This window comes from Drosophila erecta, unplaced genomic scaffold, assembly GCF_003286155.1.
Source record: "Drosophila erecta strain 14021-0224.00,06,07 unplaced genomic scaffold, DereRS2 tig00000126-arrow-pilon, whole genome shotgun sequence".
In the NCBI taxonomy this organism is placed as follows: Eukaryota; Metazoa; Arthropoda; class Insecta; order Diptera; family Drosophilidae; genus Drosophila; species Drosophila erecta.
Window position 1 is genome coordinate 11228487 of NW_020825209.1, and position 18532 is coordinate 11247018.

Genomic DNA, 18532 nt, shown 5'->3' on the forward strand with positions numbered 1-18532 from the left:
TCATTGATTGAATTAAAACTTCTAACACAGGCAATTAAGAAAAAGGTATGGTTTCAAAATTCCAACAGTCCTTGGTAAACAATAACAAGTTGTAAAATTGACGTTGAAGCATTAAACAAAAATTATTAACTGTTCCCATGTTAATATCGTGTTTATATTTCCGTTTATAAATAAATCCCCATCTTGCTTTTTTGTAGTTAACTATCAGAACAAATGACGCAAATAACTGCTTATCGCTTTACACCAACTTTTCGCAAAACACAACACCAAGGGGAATGGAGTCGATTAAATTCTTTAAAATTAAAACCTAGAACAGTCCGCTACACAAAAAAAAAAAACCGTTTGCGTACATGACTTACGAAATGTGTCAGTACATTTGTATAGCTCAACCGCAAGCCAACGACCTACGTCAAAACTGATTGTAGTTGCAGAAATTCCGTTGCAAATTGCAAAATTTTTATGAGTTCCAATAATTACTATATATACATACGTACGTTATATAAGTGGGTGACAAAACCGTAAGTCGCATCCGTTTTCAAATTGTTCTTGGTAACTCTCCACAAAAATTCAAAAAAAAAAAAAATATTAAAAAAAGGATAGCCCAATTCCCCATCAACAGGTTCATTGACTATACGTTGGGTTTAATCTGGTCGATTTTTTGGTATGCACGGAATCGTTATGATAAGCACGTGATTCACTCGAAATCCCCACCCACTCCACGGTGCCAAGACGATGATGATGATGATGATGATGATAATTAAGCTTATAACGATGATGATGGGCGACCCACGGTGCGGCATCGCACTTTGTCCAAAACGCCAGCGGCTATGACGTCAGTAGTCAGCGAACAACGCAGACGCAACAGCCCAGACAGAGACGGCGAGATGGCAGACAGGGGGGCAAGATTACCGGGTAGACAAGGGCGCAGTGATTACTCAACTCCCCGCCGCACCCCTATCGAATACCGCCGCCCTCCGCCCACCCTTTGCGGTATAAATAACAAGGGGCAATTAAAAATGCATTTTTTTTATTGTTTTATGTGATTTTCTGTCGTTGGTTTTTTTTTTGACTCTGTGTGCGTTGTTGTGCCTCGGCCTTTTTTGTATGATTTTTTTTTATATATATATTATTTTTTGTTGACTGACAAGACGCACGGACGCTAGTTTGCTGACGCTGATAGGCAACGGCGGAATGACGTGGTAACAGCTTAAAGTAATACACCCCCCAGCTCTTCTGCGGTTGTGAAATCAAAACCACTTTAGGTTAACACACCTGCGATCGAGATCGATATACGGCTAAGTTTTGCGCTCGACCAATTACGTCAATGCATTTGACGAGAGACGCAGGTAGCAAAAAAAAAAAAAAAAACATTAAAAAAATAGAAAAAAAAAACAGCACAGAAAATAGGTGCGCGCTAATAAAAATAGTGAAGGATAATGACCAGTTGCATTCTCGCACTCTCGCTCTGCGATTGGCCCTCCCCGGAACGCCCGATCAATTTGCCCCACTGACCGAAATCGTGGTTCAGAAGCTCGGAAAGCTTACAAGATCTCTCAGAGACCAGAGCTACCAGGTCAGCCTTTTTCCCGATACATTCTAATAAGTAAAGAATAATTTGAAGGAGTCTATAATTTAAGTGAGTAAGCTTCGTATTAACTTATGCCACCAGAAAAATCTATCAAATGCTGCAAAAAGCACGGCATTTCCGCGAAACAATTAGTAAACCCTATTTAGTCGAAAGGTAAATGCGTCGCCAAAATAAAATATTACTCATACGCCACATTGCGTATGAGTAATATACTTTTCAAATGAAACAATTTTACTTCAATAAAAAAACCAAAATCTTACTATTTTACGATACTATATAATTACCTAAAGCAAAAACTATCACCTTGAACCAGATTAATACGTTTTTTTTTTTAAATTACTCATACAACACGTACGCCAAATGTCATTATTTTACACTATTAAAATGCGAGCTCATGTTTTTGTAGTATGAATTCTTTAATGAGCTCGTAAAAATGAACAGAAATAAATTAACACACTATAATCTACGGATATTAGCGATCTCAAAGTGTTGCCTACTACTTAAGGTAATAAAAGTATTTCCAACAAACAAGATCTTAATGGGGGTATATGGTATTTATGTATTTGCAAGCAAACACAGGTAGCTTATTTTCCTGTTCGTTAAAATGTTGCAGTTAAATGGAAATATGTAGTGCCAACGCTTTAAAAAAAACCCCTTCTCAATTAGACAAAATGCTTAGACATAGACATTCATATGTATACTAGATATTTTCGAAAAATCTAGCTTCTTTTCGAATCGATTCCCTCTGAAAGCAGCTATTTTCCGCCCATAATCTGACAGCTCTGTTTCGGGCCTCGCTTAAACTCGGAGAGAAGAGAGAATAGAGAAGAACAGAGAGATGAGAAAAGGTGCTGGCCCAGCCATAAACTTAGCACATTTGCTTTCGGGCACTAATCATGTTTTATGGCCATAAGCACACACGCGCACACAAAGACGCACACGCACACGCACTCGCACACACACACACACACCCAGATGTACCCCGTTTTCCCAAAATGGTCAAAACGGGCCATTTGACGCGCGCATTCGCACACGCGTGAATTGTGTGCCGTTTACTGTTGTTCGCTCCATCCACTCCGGTTTGTTTTTTCTGCTTTTTGTTTTTCCTTTTCTTTTCTTTTTTTTTTTTGCCTGACATTGATATGATATGATCGTAGTGGCTGTGCATGGCTGTGTGCTGGCAGGGGCTTTGGATTGGATTACGGCTCGGATTTGGTGGCTTAAGTGAACTCTCTAAATGGTGCTGGCAAATGCTAATTACATTTGATACGCCGCTTTCTGGCTGCCCGGCGCTTTTCTTTTTGCTTGTAACGGTCGGCGCGAGAGGCGACAACTCGACGCAGGCGTTGCACACTAACTGAAATTCGAAATTCGGCCAGGAGGCTTGGCCGCCTCACCTGTCTCAGCTGTCGCACCTGACCGATCCGAGCTGCCAATAATCTGCGCAGCACTGGCGATTATAATTCAATGCTCGGCTCAAAGCTCGAAAAACCTCCCGCCGAGCGAACTGCCTCAATCCTCTACCATCGTGAATGATGAATGATCTAACCAATGTCTTAGTTCCAATGGTGCTGATTTCCAGGAGGCAGTACCCTCTCTTACAGCAGAATACTAACTTCAAGATGGCGCCCGAACAGGGACTCAATATTTCCGTACTCCATCTGAAAACCTTCTGAGGTATATGGTGCCCGATCAGGGACCGAATTAAGTATTTTAGGTTATGTTGAGTTCAAGTATAAAACATAAAGCCCTGCAGTTTTAAATTTGCATAACAATAATATCAGAAATGATTTTATTATTGTTCGATCCATATGGAATTAGTAATCCTAGTAGTTTATCTATCAGAAGCCACTTGCATGGGAGTTACACTTTCGAATTTGGAAATCGGAGTTTGCTGGTTTGGAGTTTCCACGGCAGCCTTGCTTTTTCACCTGCACATAATTTGCGCAGCACTGATGATTATATTTCAACAAAAAGCTCTTACAAGCACAACTTCAATATCAGACCAAGCATTTAAAAAAAACACTGCAAAACATTAGGAAGTCGTTTTTAAACCCGTTCTGAATATCTTATATTCTTTGAAAAGTATGTAACAAGTAGAAGGAATTGTTTACGAACGAATAAAGTATACATATCCTTGAGCAGAATATACTTTTGGATATCTGTTAGTCAAGGAACTCAACAATTGTGTTCTCTGTTATTAAAACTCAAAACCGATGCAATTTCTAGATCTATAATTTCGCTCGAAGTTCTTTGCTGTAAAGCTTCCAAGAAGCCAATATACCAAGAAGGATTTGATTTAAATTGACGCAATAACCATTTTAAACAAATAATTTTACTTTATTTGCATAAACACAACTTGGAAACTATTTTATCAGCGTAAAAGTAGTCACAAATTACAAAATATAGCCTTGCTGCTGTGTCTGCGTGTGATTGTGTCTAGATTTAGTGTTAGTTATGGGACGTTTCGGGGCTTTGGAGAGTGTTTAACCTGAGTAAGAAGCGCAACTGACGACCGCGGCTTCCAAAGTGTACATAGGGGGTTGACAAATAAAAAAAAGTGTAGTTCTATGGTGAAACAAAGTTAGTTAGTAACTGAACCACTTAAGAAAGAAGGGGGCTCGTTTGGTGGGTGGAATCGGTCTTTACCGATGACGTCGCTCCCGCTCTTCATAGTGTTCGTTGTGCCGACTCTTGCTGCTCCGCTCGTAGCCACCTGCGTCGCGCTTGCGCTCGCGGCGCTCGGAGCGGTGACGACTCCGGCTGCGACTTCTGCTGCGGCTGCGCGAGCTTTGTCTATGCTTGTGCTTCTTCTTGTGCTTGCTGCGGTGGCGATCGTAGTCCTTATCCTTATCCCGCTCACGATCTCTCTCCCTTTCCCGCTCGCCATAAGGCATCTGTGGTGGCAGCAGCGCCGGTGGGTAGTCCTCGTAGCCACCACGACCACGGCCGTAGGACGACCCAGACGCGGTAGCATAGTAGTCACGATCGTCATGATCGTTGCGGTAGTTGTTCGGCGGTGGGTAGACGTGGGATCGTGAGCCGGCATGTCCACCGCCACGACCACCGCTTCCACGCTCTACACCTCCATCCGAATACTCCTGGTAGTCCGCATCCTGACCAGCAGCTCCAGAGCCACCGCCAGTGCCCTGACCCGCTGCCGACCTACCCGTGCTCAACTGGTTGACGGTCACACCCTGCTCCCTACAGTATTGCTCGATCCTTTTCTCGATCTGCTTTTGTATCGGCACGGGGATGCGCGGAAAGAGTGTTGAGAACCAGTCCAGTTTGGTCATAAACTGGTAAACCATCTGTCCGATGGTTAAGACCTGCAAATAGCTGGGTTAGTGTCAAGTTCTATCATCGGAGTGTTGGGGCTCGTGGGATTGGTGGCTCATACAGTTGACTCACCTGGCCGCCGCCCGCCTTGACGTCGATCTCCTCCTCGTCCTGCAGATAGTCCTCATACCAGTCATACAGGTCACTAGGCGGCTGTGTGTATCGCAAGTACATAAAGCCTGGGGCACAGAATGAAATTGAGACACTCCGGATTAAAACAGTTTCAAGGATTTGAACGTGTGGTTGGCCAAAGGGGGAAATGATTATCATGGTAGAGTGGCTCGATTTGATTGACGGGAATATATTACTTAATTTGAAGCCTTTTCATTTTTTAACAATTTATGTTTTCAATTAGAGGGAAAGGCCATTTTGACAATACAAGGAATTTTCTTTTGGTAAAATATAAAAATCATGAACGTAGTACATAGCATTTATTCGAATTAAATAATTATGCATACAATTGCTGGGGAAAACTTTGCAAAATCATGCAATTAACTGAAAATCCCACAAAAAAAAATATAAAAACTATTTTTTATGAGGCAAATTACCGTAGACTTTTTCCTTTGATTTTAGTTAAGAATTTCTGGAAAAGCAAGGATTGAATAAATAAGACTGCAATTTAAGTCGAATAAGTTTGAAAGTATTTGTGCATGCTTAATGAACTGCTCCGGGAATTGCAAAAACATGAATAATTGATAAAATAAAATATTTGCAAGTAGGGTAAAGATTACCTTCACAGGCAGATGTAAGGAGATGGTAGGTCCTCTTCTCGCAAAAGGCACAACTTCAAATCGAAAAGGAAACGTGATTGTTGTTCAATCCATAGAATACCGTCCAACAAGATTCTCTATTATAGTTTGCAACCGTCCAAATCGACCCACCCTGGTTGATGTATTTTTTTTTTCATTTTTGGGGTGATGTATGGTGTGGTTTGGTTTCGTTTGGTGAGCTGAGGGAGCAGGAGCAAGCGACGGCATATGTGACGGCTGAACTCATGCGACTTACCAACACCTACCTAGTGCCCGGATGTAGGCCGAGTCTGTGTGATTGAGCAGTCCGTTGATCTGTTTACGGGTCAGCCGCAGGGTGTATAGCTTGTAGAGCAGGCAATATGCCGTGGACACAATGCCGCCGGCGCCAACGCCTCGCACCTAGAAAGGATTAGGATACCGGAAATGAGTACATCCATTCAAATATTCCATAAAGCATCGCCAACGATTAGCGCTACATTTCATAAACCACTCACACCGCCGCACATGCCCGTCTGTCCGGACGTTTTGCGGGATCCGCGCTCCCAGGGCTCCATGTGCTTCACCTGGTAGTAGATCTCGTCAACCACTTCATGGTATGTTTTCAGTTTAAACAAATGTACTGTTTTGGGTGAAAAAAAAAGGCGGGTAAGTGTGATGGATCGCAACAGCAGGAAATAAGATATGGATGCACCTTTGAAGTAGCTGGAGCTCTGGATGTTGGCCAGGATCAGGGGATTCAGGTTCATCGAGGTCTCGTTGCCCCAAAAAGGCAGCGTGTTGTGCTGCTTGCCTACGCCGGCCTTCTTGCCACCGACGGCCGAAGATGACGCCGAATAATCTGCACGAGACAAGACGCCGCCATCAATGAAACGCTCGCGGGGATTGGAACCACTGTTCTTACTTACCTTCGTCCATGCCTACTGCTGTTTCACTATTGGGCGCATTAATTTCACGGCTGCCGGAGGATTGTGCGCGCGGGAAATCGCGAAAAATGCACGCACAACTTGCAATTTACATGCGAGAAAATGCCCAAATTGGCGATGTGTATGCGTTAGCAGTCGTTATCGGTGCGTTATCGATAATGCTAGTGCGGGCTATTTTTAAGGTCACTTCTGCGGTCGTGACCGTTCACCGGGAGTCACGTTTTTACATTTTTATAATTTGTACTTAATATTTGCTCTAATTATGAAAGGATATTTGTTTTCGTAAGTAAGTTTCAGAGCCAAGGCAATTTCGTTGGTTTTTTTCGTATTTGGTTTTTTGATTCAAATCTAATGGTCGTGAATAAAAAAAAATCTAATTTCATTAAGTTTTATATTTAAATTTAAATATATTTAGTTATAATGGATAATTATTTAATCATTTTGTGTGTAAAACTACATTTAGAAAGCAGAGTGTAACTTTCCGTTACTAAGTTGTTCAAAAACTTAAGAATATTTCCATTGACTTACAGAGTGACCAGAGTGCTAAAATAATTGCCTTTATTGGCATTCGCAGCGGGGTCACACTGTGCCCAACTGAATCCAATCTGAATCCCATCTTCGCATCCGCATCTGCATTCCGCCGCCGAGGACGAGCACCCAGTGGCTAATCCGCCGACCATGTCGCCCAAGTATACACATGCGATTGTGGCCAGGTGAGTGGAGCCCAGATCCTCCGGAGCTCGGCGGTTGGCGAATCCGGAGCAGGGAGTGCCCCAGTGGCGCGGAATTAGGTCACCCAACCAACCAACCAATCGTTCGTGGGTACACATGCCAGTGGGTGGGGCTGCACCTCCCAAGCCGCCCAATTCCCAGATCCTGCATTGGATATATTTAACACTATCTAGTCTTGATATATCCATACCATCTGCTGATCATCCAAATCTATCCCATATCGTTAATATTTCCGTTTAATAGAACTTATAAACTTCAGGATACGCATATTATTAAAGATATACATTTATAAAACTATTAACAGTGCCTAACTTCCCTTACTATCTTGACACTCTTTCCTGTTTATAAGGAATTAATGTATATATTGGAATATCTTCTAAAATAAAATAGCAGGAATCAAGATTCCCACAATAATTAACGAAAGCTTAAACAAAATGTTGAAGAATAGGAATAACAACTTCCTTACCAAGCCACACATTCATAAGGAATAGTTAGCAATAAGCACCCCACACACTCGTTTATCCACTCAGAAGCTCTTGTATATTCGCCTCAACTAACTAATTGACTAATTGTCAACCGCTTTCAATCCGTAGAATCTCCGATGCCCTGCTGGAGAACGGGGAGTTCGACGTACAGCTGGCCAAGCAGCAGCACGAGCAGTACTGCACCCTCTTGAGGACCATTGGCCTCGATGTGATCGAGCTGCCTCCGGATGACCAGCTGCCCGAGGGCGTCTTCGTCGAAAACAGTGCCGTGATCTGTAATGGTGTGGCACTGATCGGAAGATCGGAGCATGCGAAGCGGCGTCGCGAGGCCGAGAGCATGGCCATTATCCTCAAAAAGGAGCTGGACATTCCGGTCATCGAGATCGAGGATCCGCATGCCCAGCTCGATGGTGGCGATGTGCTTTTTACAGGTATACGTTATAAAATGAAATCCTTTGTTCCCTTAATAAGCATTGTGTTAAATACATTAGGTCGCGAATTCTTCATTGGCATCTCCAGTTTTACCAACGAGGAGGGAGCCCGGGCGGTGGCCATGGCCTATCCCGAATATCCAGTGACGCCGATTCGGGTATTGTTATAATATAACTATTACTATTATTAACTAGCCATTAAAAGCTTTGTGGGGTTATCCATAAAGCACCCCTTAGGAATATTATTATATTTAATGCTGTAACCATTTGTGAACAGATCTAGCAAGACTCCCCTTTCGTTGTCGTCACGTTTCCGTTGTTCACCGCCCATTTAAATATCATCCATTTTATTTATCCCACACAGGTCAACGGCACCAAGAGGCTGAAGTACTATGTGACCATGGCGGGACCGGATGTGCTGTGTGTGAGCAGTAGCCCCACCTGCCAGGAGATCGTGAAGCGGATGGAGCGGGAGGCCAGCTTCACCTACCAGAAGTTGACTTTGCCCGAGGAGAGTGCGGCCAATATGCTGTACATCAACGGAACGATCGTACACAGATCGCCGGCGGAAATTCCAGAAGCCTACAAGGTCAGCATCATTCGGCCAACCCCTTCTAATTACACCCCATGCTAATTGATCTATCTATCAACGTTTTTCGGGCAGACTTTAAAAGAGAAAATCGACATTCCAACACGCAACATAAATATTAGTGAATTTAGCCAATATTCCAGTGGCCTGACCTCGTCGTGTTTGCTGCTGCGACGCTGGAAGTCCATACGGAGCTTGTGAATCCCTGGGAGCTGAGAGGATCACCTGACCGGAGTGAGAAGCATTGCCATGAGAACCATGCACAACACGCATCAGCAATATCGTATTATCTTATTATAGTTTATACACATCTCTTGTTATTGTTACGAATTAAGATTAAACCTTTAACGCTAATCAAACTGATCGTCGTAGAGATGACGGCGATGTTACTTTCCAGCCCATTGTTACCTTATAAGTTGTGTAATTTAATCAGAGTTGGAAAGTATCATCATCGTCGTCCAGATGATCGGCATTCCGAACTCACACTCCATGACGATGTTGAACGGATATCATTGTATTAATATGGTAAAATTGCTATTATGAATTGTATCTACTTTACAAGTAGCTTGTTGAATGTGTTCACTGTCTGTCCTCGAAATAAATGCAACATTTGTAATCTCTTTATAAACATTAAAATGTTTTGGTTATCGTTGCGAGAATCATTTGGGAAAGGTTGAAACTTTGCATACATACGCATATCTGTTAAACATAACGCCAGTTACTTTAAGTGAACATTTCATTTATTTATATCTAAATATAAACTTAGCCTACATTTAAATGCATTTTGCTTTATCAGAATTTTAAACTTATTCAATGAGTGTAGGACTTTGGGTGGCGGTGTGGTGATTTTTGTAGACATTGTAATGAATGATCGATAGCCTAGTGACCAGCTATTGGACTCTGGTTGGATGAAGTTTTCTCCGGTGAATGTGAAGCGTGGTGATCTTTGTGGAGTAATACTAGTCATAATAAATAGGGAGTCCTTACTATAATTACAAGTTCAGTTAGCTGGGTTTTGAGTGGCGAACTTAAGATATAAGCACTTCGGATATATATATATAATATTATATATATATCGGCGAGTGTCAGTGGGTTGGGTACATATCGTGGTACTGAAATACTTTGGAACTGGCGCGTAGATCTTTTGGATTGCCAGCCAAGCGGGAAGGCGGGTGGGAGGGTTAGGGTGTTATACAACTTGTATATATTCTATATACAACTAACTAGGGGTGGGCTGAGTGGGCCGAGCTAGCTGGGAAAGGGGCGTGGCTCGTTGGCTGCCCTGGGATCGATGTACGAGATCACGCTGCTCTGGCTGCTGTCATCCTCTATCGTCTCGTTGAGATTTTCGTTGTGGGAATTGCTCAGTGTCTTCGCTTCCATCTCCATCTCCTTCTCACGATCGCGCTCTCTCTCTCTTTCTCTTTCGAAGCGCTCGACGGCCTCCTGTTTGTTCCTCAACGGACTGCGGCATTTGATGGCCTCGTACAGCTCGTCGATGGAGGTGTCCTGGTCATGATCGTGATGGTGGTCCTGCTCGCCCTCTCCTGTCACCCTCTCGCCACCCGTGGCGGCCACAAACTCATCGTCGAACTCGTTCAGCACATCCACATCTGCGTCGCTGGCATTCGAGGATTGATAGCAGCGGAAGTCATCGGTTAGGGTCAAATTCAGATCGTTGTCCGCCTGGGGAGCATAGAGTCCATGGCTTCGGATGCTGATCTCCGAGTTTTGGTAGTTTAGATCGCTCTCGTTCGTCGGACTGCCGGATAGCAGGCGACCATCGTCCTCCGTATCCACCGTAGCCGCCGGATGATGCCCCTTTAGCTGGCTGAGATTGCTGCTGGAGCAGGAGTATATCTGACGCAACTGCTGCTCCTCCAGTGTGCTGCCATCGTTGACGGACAGCTGGCTGGACTCTTGCTGGTCGCCCAGGCTATCCAATCCGGTCGCGTTGACACCACCGCCTCCACCACCAGCCAGCATTTCACTGATATTATTCAGTGACTTGGACTGCTGCTGCTGACTGAAGCGGATAAGGACACTGGGAAAGTCATCGTCCAACTGGATGCTATTGCTGGTGGTAACCTGCAGCGAGTTGGACACGTATATCTCGTGCTTCTGGAGGAGCGGCTCTTCCAGGCTGACCTCCGGTAAGCCCAAACTATTCATGGCCTCCAAACTGGGCTGTTTGACGGGCGTGGAACTCATGGGTTGATGGGATGATCCTCGATTTCGGAACAGGCTGCTCATCCCACTGGCTGGTGGCAAAGTATTGGCATACAATGGTGCATGCTCGTCAAGGGAACTGGCGTCTTCCTCCTCCAGCTCATGCTCCGCTTCCTCCATCGTCGCCGGCGCCTGAGCATGCTCCTCCTCCTCCTCTTCATCGTCGTCCAGCTCGTGCAGCGTTTCATCCAACAGGGAAGGTGTTCTAGTGCGTCCATTGGCTCTCAATTTGATCACCTCATGCTGGGGAGTCAACGTCTCCGGGATGTTGGTGTAGATATTGGCCTGCATGATCTTGGACGCCGACGAGGCGCTGGCGGGCACAAAGCGCTTAAACTGCATGGAATCCCCGCCAGAACTAATGCCACCCATGTTTCCGTGTTCCTTGGGAGCTCCAGCCATGGGCGAGCCCTGATTCTTGTAGTGCAGATTGGTGTTATTTATCTTGCTGCCGCCGGCCAGCATTGTCATGGCATTGTGGTGCCTACTGTACAGCTGCTCCGAGCTGGCATCGCTCAAGCTGTGCTGGCTGTGGAGCTGCATCTGCATTTGCATCTGGAGCTGCATCTGCGGCATTGTCTGGCGCTGCAGCTCGAAGTTGTTCCGCTTGGCCAGGCGCTTCTGCTTCTTGAAGAACTTTCGGGCCACGTTAATCTGATTGGGATTGTAGAAGATCTCCGCCGAAGGTATGAGATCGTGACTGGAACCATGGAGCAGGGCGTTCAGGCTGTGCGGTGGGACCGGTGCTCCACCTGAGCCTGAAACTCCGCCAGCTGCTACACCACCTCCTCCACCCTGCGGACCGCTGGTGTTGTTAATTATTGTTACGCCGCCTGCTCCGTTGGCCTGAAGCAGCTGCTCCTGCTGGCTCCTCGTTTGACTCCTCGTCTGGCTGCGCATGCTCCGCGAACACTGGCTATTCGAACGCGAGCCCGCCGAGTTGTTGGCGTCGTACAAGCTGCCGGGTCCGGGATTCGCCTTATAGGCTACAATGGAGTTGCTAATCATTGCGGTACCGGGTCCAGGCATCATACTCGATGGGTGAGCACCCCTCGCCTGGCTGCCATTGTTGTAGGTTACCAGTTTCGCAGGTATGCTGCGTCCGTCTCTGCCCTGCGACCAAGCCTGGCGGGCATCGTTTCTGCTTAGGTTGTAGAAGATCAGCAGGAAGATGCCCAGAACCGAACAGCAGCCGGCGAAGGATAGAACATATAGCTCCTGGCCACCATTCACGTAGGCAGCGGCGGATAACCAGGCGCCAGCATACAGGACCAGGAAAATGAAGTGACCACGCAAGTGCGAGAGATTCGAGCGTTCGAAGTCGTCTACAATGCTGCTCAAGGGATTGCTCAGCGTGCTGTACTGCTCCTGCATGTGATCCTGCTCCTTGCGACCACCATGATTGCCAGAGCCGCCTCCGACCGCCGCTGTGGTGGCACTGCCATTCGCATCCAACCAATCCAGATCGATGTGCTCCGTTGCCTGGGTATTGTTGTCCGAATACTGACGATTCTGCTGCTGTTGCATTTGCAGTTGCAGCACATTCACCGCCTGCTGACTCAGCTGGTAGTAGATGCACAGAGCCAAAATGCCGCAGAAAATCACAAGAATTACGGCTGGCACAAGGAGAGCATTCAATGTGGTGGAACTGTGCAGGAAACAAAAGTCGTAGGTTGCATACTCCGCCAGATTCACGGCACTGCTAATGCCGCAGATGAGCAGCGCGATGCCCCAGCCCACCAGGTAAATGCCCAGAATGGGTTTTCGCTCTCGCTCCCTCTGCGGCTCCATATCCTGACCCGGGCTTTGTCCCTGCCCGGATGTTGTCGTCTTGGTCAGTCGCTTGTACATGCTACTCAGGCTCACACAGACCCATAGCAGTACGCACAGCCCGAGGTAGTGCATCAGCAATCCCAACAGACGGCACTGGGGCTGACTGGCCGTTTGGTAGATGCCCAGCGAAAAAGCCAGAGCCAGTGCACCCAGGGCCAACCAGGTGTTGACCAGAGCATGCCGCTGCACCCTGTTGATTCGCACAGCTCTACCGAAAACAGCAAAGGTAACCGCATTGAAGGCGCAGCAGGCGAAGAGCAGACCGCATCCAGCATAGACTGCAGCTGGTGGATGTCGGAACCGTGCGCCCGACTCCTCGCTGCGGAAATCATTCAGATAGAGGCTCCTCTGCAGCAGGCCGTAATATCCGGTGCGACTGCAACTGAACATGACCAGAGTGCGATGCTGGTAGTGCTGTTGGCAAACGCTCGTCTCCCAGCGCTGCTCCTCCGCGTCCCACCAGGCGGGTTGAGGCGCACTCAGTGGATTGTGATACGGGTGAGCTCTCAGCATCACTGTAACCCTTTGCTGGTACACATCCTCCTCCGGATCTAGCTCGGTATCGGCCCTAAACTGCAGGGCCTCCCCTTCGCTGCTGTACGCCAGTATTCCTATGATGGCGGAAGACAAGGATTCATTGTGGCTTCCTCGCAGATTTGGCAACAGCTTGCCATTCCTGTGCAGCGAGATCATCAGGCGGAGACTTCGGATTGTCGATGTAGCTGGCAAGCTGGCGGAACTATTTCCAATTACGCTGTAGGGCAGTTGGATTGCGGCATCGATATCGCCGTGCTCGTACATGGGTATCGTATCGTTGGCACTGTTGCACTGGAAGCCCCGTGGGCTTTGCTCCAGCCAAACACATGAGAGGCTTACGAAGGCATCCATGCTGATGTTAAAGAACTCGACGAATAGGTTGCGTTGCTGGGCAAGCGATCCTCGCCAGGGTATCATCTCCGCGGGCAGCGGTTCCGCCTGGGTGCTGGCCAAGGCCAGGCGCATGGCCGAGGATTCCACCACGTGAAGCAGCCGCTGGCCAGTTCCCTGCTCGGCTTGTGCGGCTCGAAAGAGATGCGCGGGCAGGTTAAGCAGTTGCGAAACAATGTCCATCAGCAGGTGACTTATCTCTTGCTGTTGCTGCGGCTGCTCCAATTGGTCCAAGTACTTGACCAACGTGCGTGCAATGTACTCCAAATCCATGGGATCTCGTATGCGATTCAGCTGCGTCTGCGCTTGCGTAAAGTTGTGCAAACGGCGCGCAATCTCCAGAGCATTCTGGCCCTTCGTCAGGGTAAGATTCACCTTGGCGAACTGCTCTAGGATGCGAGTCGTCTCGCTGACGTACACACAACTTTCCGTATCCAAGTTTAGCCACTCACCCGACGGTCCGCACTCATGCGACGCACGCCGAGCTTGCGTGACATCGCTGGGCTCCTCTACGCACTCCTGCAGCACAGTCTCGCCCCGCATCGTCCTGGGCCAGTGGTAGGTGCCCTTGTTCGTGTGCACCACGCGGGCCTCGCAGTAGAGCGTACCCTTGGCCACCACATGCAGAACGATGGCCTGCGATAGATTCGCCTGCTGGCTGCGCAACGTACAATCCCACATGCCTGTGTGATTCTGGGTTAGGCTGGCGATGCGCAGGATCGATTGCAGGATGCCCGAGTCTGTGGAATGGCGCGTCTCCAGGTTGACATCTCCAAAGACCTTGGTGGGATCCTGGTAAATAATGTCCTCGGTGGAGTTTTTGGCTCGTATCTTTTCCGACCAGCCCCAGAACACATAGGCCTTTGTGGGCAGATCCTCGCTCTCCCTGGGCACACCAATGGCAACCCGTGGGGCATGGCACTTCAGCTGCAGTTCATCGCCCTCAAAGGCCACCTGATTCTGGCTGGGAATCAGCTCGAGCAACGGTTGCAGTAGCGTCTCGCAATGAAAATCCTTTCCCACGCGCAGTTTCTTTAGCGGCATACCTCGGAAGTTGCCGGGCGATTCGCATTTTGGGGGCGGCTGGAGGCGAACTTCGCGGCTGCTCGACCAGGCAATCAACCATATCAAGCCGCAATCGCAGGCCAGCGGATTTCCAGATAGATCGCTGTGAGAAAATGAAATCAATTAGAACGTAATAACTTTACGAAATAGTGCCTAAATTGGACTGTGAATCATTGTCAAAGTGATTAGAATACATATTCAACTTACAGCAGCTTTAGCTTGGGCATTTTGTCAAAGGTGCCCTCATAGATGTGGCTAATGGCATTGCCGGCCAGCTTCAGCTTCTCCAGATGCGCCAGACTATCACCGAAGGTGTCTTTGTCCAGTTCGGTGAGCAGATTGAACGACAAATCCAGGCGTTTGAGTTCCGTAAAGTTCCTAAAATCCTCGGCGGTAATCTGTGCAATTGAGTTCTTGCTGGCATTGCTATAAGAAAAAGTGAGTTATTTTCATGTTAGAAGAGCGCAAGGGGAAGCTATCGAGGCACTTACATGCTGACAATGCTGGTCACATCCTCTCCAAAATCCAACTCCCGCCAGTTGGTTATCTGCTGCTCATCGCAGCGTATCTTTAGGCTGTGTATGTTTTCGGCTGTACTGCGGCAGCTGCACTTCCGTGGACAAGATAACGCTGTTCCTGGTCCTGTTGCGATGCCCGATTCTGGGATTTGGGGAAGCTCCGTATCTAGATTCGTCTGCATCGCCTGGCCCCCCTCTGCTGCAGTCGACGTCGCCGTCGCTGTCGCTGTCGACGTCGGCATCAGATTTAGGAAGAACAACAACAACAGCAGCAAAGGGAAAAGGGGGAGGGGCAGCGGTGGATTGCTTGATGATGGAGAATGAGGAGGAGGAGGAGAAGGGGGAAGATCTCCACGCCCCTCTTTCGTTTGGCCGCCCATTTGGATCGATGCGATTGATTACATGCCGGGCGCAGGAAGCGCACATTTAATTAACAATTTCGAATTTAAGTAAACGCATTATAAACAACAACAATGATACACTGCACTTTTTTGTATAAACTAAAAAAAAGTGCTACGCTCAGTGTGACCGCTGCACTTTCGATAAATAATACCGCCCGGTTGTCAAAAATACCGAAAATATAAAGGTTGTTGGTGATGTATCGATATATTGGTAGGCGATATATCGATAATTTTGGTATGCGATATATCGATAATTATTGTTGGTAGCTGATGTGGTGCGTTACCTGGCTATTTATGGAGAAAAATTTGAACTATTTAAAAAACTGTTCATTCAAAAAATCAAATTGGGGAAGTTATGAATATTCCTAATCCCTACAATCGGGTAATACTCTCCCCAATTTAAGCTAGTCTATGGCTAAATTAAGTATACATATATTTTAAGTATAATATAGTATACCTGCGCTATACTATACCTGTAAGCCAAAGAAAATAGGTCTACACCCATTTAATGTCACCAAAAGGGCCTGTGTTCAATTTAAAATAAGTTTATTTTGAGCCAACTAGGCGGTTTGGTTTCGTCCGGGTTCATGACCCTACCGCGCCGCCGCACAACCAACGTAATTATGCAAAAAAAAAAGAAGCACACGCACAAACAAACATTGAGATTACGAAAAACTGGTTTCCTTCTTTAAAACTTAGAGCTATTTTTGAATGCTGCCTAAACGATCAGTGAGGGGGGGTTTCCTCTGGAAGGGATAGAATCTAGCGAAGCTAGGGTTCTATGAGCTGACCAGCCCCTACGCCAGCTTGCCATTGTGCGCCTCGCGATATTTGGAAAGCTTGTCCATGTACTCGTCATGCTGCTCCAAGGTGGCCAGCAGACCCTCCTTATTGACTGGCGATTCCCCTGGTCCGTAGTTGATCAACTGGTCGTTCAGTGTGGTCATTGTGCCGCCCAATGCGTGCAGAATGGCATCGCCGGCGCAAATGTCCCACTTCTTGATCTTGGACGTGTGCAGATAGGCAGTGGCATTGTTGGCCACCACCTGGAGCACCTTGTAGCCAGCTCCCGCCGCCGTCAGCAGGCTGACTTCCTCGCCAAAGATGCCCCTCGCTAGATCCTTGGCTCCCGCCGTATGGGATCGCGACACTGTGATAATGGGCGCCTGATGGTTTGCCGAATGCCGCGGATGCAGATTGGACAGGTACTCGGACATCGAGTTGCCCACCCACGCCCAGGCTGTTTGACCATTGAACGGGCTGTGGATCACGCCGATGATGGGCCTTCCGGCCACCGCCACGCACACCATGGTGGTCACGTACTCGTACAGCTCCTCTGTGGATTGAAACAGGAAATTTTAGCTCCAGAACAGATAAAGTGCACCTGAACAAACAGGCTATTATATAAAATAAATAACTAGAGACGCCAGCCTCACCGGTGAACTCCTTGGTGGCATCCAGCGGATCTACCCAAACAGTAACATCTTGCGCATTTACGGTCACATCCGGAATCTGTGCGGTTTCGTGGAGGACCGTTGGATCCAGATCATAGCCGTGCGCCTGCTTGCAGTGCTCCTTGTCCTCCTCGGAGAAGATTTGTACGCGGGGAAAGATTCGCTGGAGGCCCTGCTTCATCACACAATGTGACCTGCCGTCGGCATCTGTGAACGGATCATTGACGCCCTCGTCCGTCTTGCCCTTGCTGCGCTCCTTAAGCTGGCGACTCCGGGCCACGTCTAGAACTTCGAGCCCGCCACGCTGAGCGGCCTGTATGGCGGCGATAAGCATCTTGCGGAGATTGACGCGGTTGGGATTCTCACTCCTCAGCATACCGTAGATCGCCGGCCGCTCCTCCTGATGGAAATTGAGAAAATAGACCAGGAAAATGGTCAGAATAATGGCCACAATGGTGGCCGGCAGCCGGTGGATGCGAATGGAGCGTCCGTTCATCTTGGCCTCGCTCATGGATCGCCCGATTTCTCTATATATTTAATTTATGCTATATTCTAAATACGCGAGTAACAGTGTGCTGTCGTATTTGCCAGATCACCACATTGAGATCAAACCAGATGTTGTATTGAAAAAACCCTCACAAGAACTGAAACGAAAAACACTTGATGGCGCGTCGGTGGGTAAGGACGGCGGGGGCGGGGGCGAGGCACAGGTGTTTCGTTCTGCTCTTCGTGGAGAGGGGGAGCACAGGTGAGCTATGCTCGGTGCCGATCTGTTCTATCCACGTCCACGTTGCGCGATTTTTCCCCCAAAATCAGCCCCAAACAAAACCAAACAATAACAAACTAGAGTTGGCACTAAGTCGATAATCACTATCGATACAATCGGAACAGCGAAGTTGAGGGAAGCTCAGTAATAGTGAAGATCAATGGTATCAAATTATTTAATTAAATTTTTATATTAATAATACGCATAGCTTGACCCCAATGTAGTCAATAATATCGATATATGGCAATAATCGATATATAATACGAAACTGGCTGTCAGTGTGACCGGCAAAATGATGTTACCAAATAATAGATCGTTTGTACAGTGCATTTTTAATACAGTCAATTGTATTGTAAATACAAAATTATGATTTTAATTAGATTACCTAACTAAAGGAAAAGACCACCAGCTGCGCCATTGCATTAGTAATCGATTAGTCAAGATAAACATCGATATTTCTAACTTATTGTCAACATCGATAGTACCGAACATCGATAGTA

The 18532-nt window shown here is 47.1% G+C and overlaps 4 protein-coding genes across 6 annotated transcripts; 1 reads left to right on the plus strand and 3 right to left on the minus strand.

Moving 5' to 3' along the window:
- Window positions 1-4019: 4019 nt before the first annotated feature.
- Window positions 4020-6762, minus strand: LOC6551143 (pre-mRNA-splicing factor 38B). 3 transcript variants are annotated; one of them, XM_001978253.3, is made up of 6 exons: window positions 6585-6762; window positions 6371-6517; window positions 6174-6298; window positions 5943-6078; window positions 5000-5106; window positions 4020-4917 (listed from the first exon to the last, which is right to left on the minus strand). In XM_001978253.3, exons 1-6 carry the CDS (start codon window positions 6592-6594, stop codon window positions 4234-4236), a joined length of 1209 nt encoding a protein of 402 aa, XP_001978289.1. In that variant the 5' UTR covers window positions 6595-6762; the 3' UTR covers window positions 4020-4233. The 3 variants fall into 3 exon arrangements, with proteins under 3 accessions (XP_001978289.1, XP_026837854.1, XP_015010651.1); XM_026982053.1 differs by lacking the exons at window positions 6174-6298; window positions 6371-6517; window positions 6585-6762 and having other exon boundaries at window positions 4163-4917; window positions 5933-5951; XM_015155165.2 differs by lacking the exons at window positions 5943-6078; window positions 6174-6298; window positions 6371-6517; window positions 6585-6762 and adding an exon at window positions 5659-5734 and having other exon boundaries at window positions 4163-4917.
- A 384-nt stretch (window positions 6763-7146) lies between these two features.
- Window positions 7147-9475, plus strand: LOC6551069 (N(G),N(G)-dimethylarginine dimethylaminohydrolase 1). Its single transcript, XM_026982054.1, has 5 exons — window positions 7147-7315; window positions 7928-8250; window positions 8311-8408; window positions 8615-8839; window positions 8915-9475. The coding sequence occupies exons 1-5, from the start codon at window positions 7281-7283 to the stop codon at window positions 9038-9040; spliced, it is 807 nt and encodes a 268-aa protein (XP_026837855.1). The 5' UTR covers window positions 7147-7280; the 3' UTR covers window positions 9041-9475.
- A 57-nt stretch (window positions 9476-9532) lies between these two features.
- Window positions 9533-15995, minus strand: LOC6551070 (adhesion G protein-coupled receptor A3). The gene is made up of 3 exons (XM_001978255.3): window positions 15385-15995; window positions 15101-15319; window positions 9533-14996 (listed from the first exon to the last, which is right to left on the minus strand). Exons 1-3 carry the CDS (start codon window positions 15789-15791, stop codon window positions 10088-10090), a joined length of 5535 nt encoding a protein of 1844 aa, XP_001978291.2. The 5' UTR covers window positions 15792-15995; the 3' UTR covers window positions 9533-10087.
- A 342-nt stretch (window positions 15996-16337) lies between these two features.
- On the minus strand, window positions 16338-18439 carry LOC6551071 (putative inositol monophosphatase 3). The gene is made up of 2 exons (XM_001978256.3): window positions 17249-18439; window positions 16338-17148 (listed from the first exon to the last, which is right to left on the minus strand). Exons 1-2 carry the CDS (start codon window positions 17775-17777, stop codon window positions 16610-16612), a joined length of 1068 nt encoding a protein of 355 aa, XP_001978292.1. The 5' UTR covers window positions 17778-18439; the 3' UTR covers window positions 16338-16609.
- Between the last annotated feature and the right edge of the window lie 93 nt (window positions 18440-18532).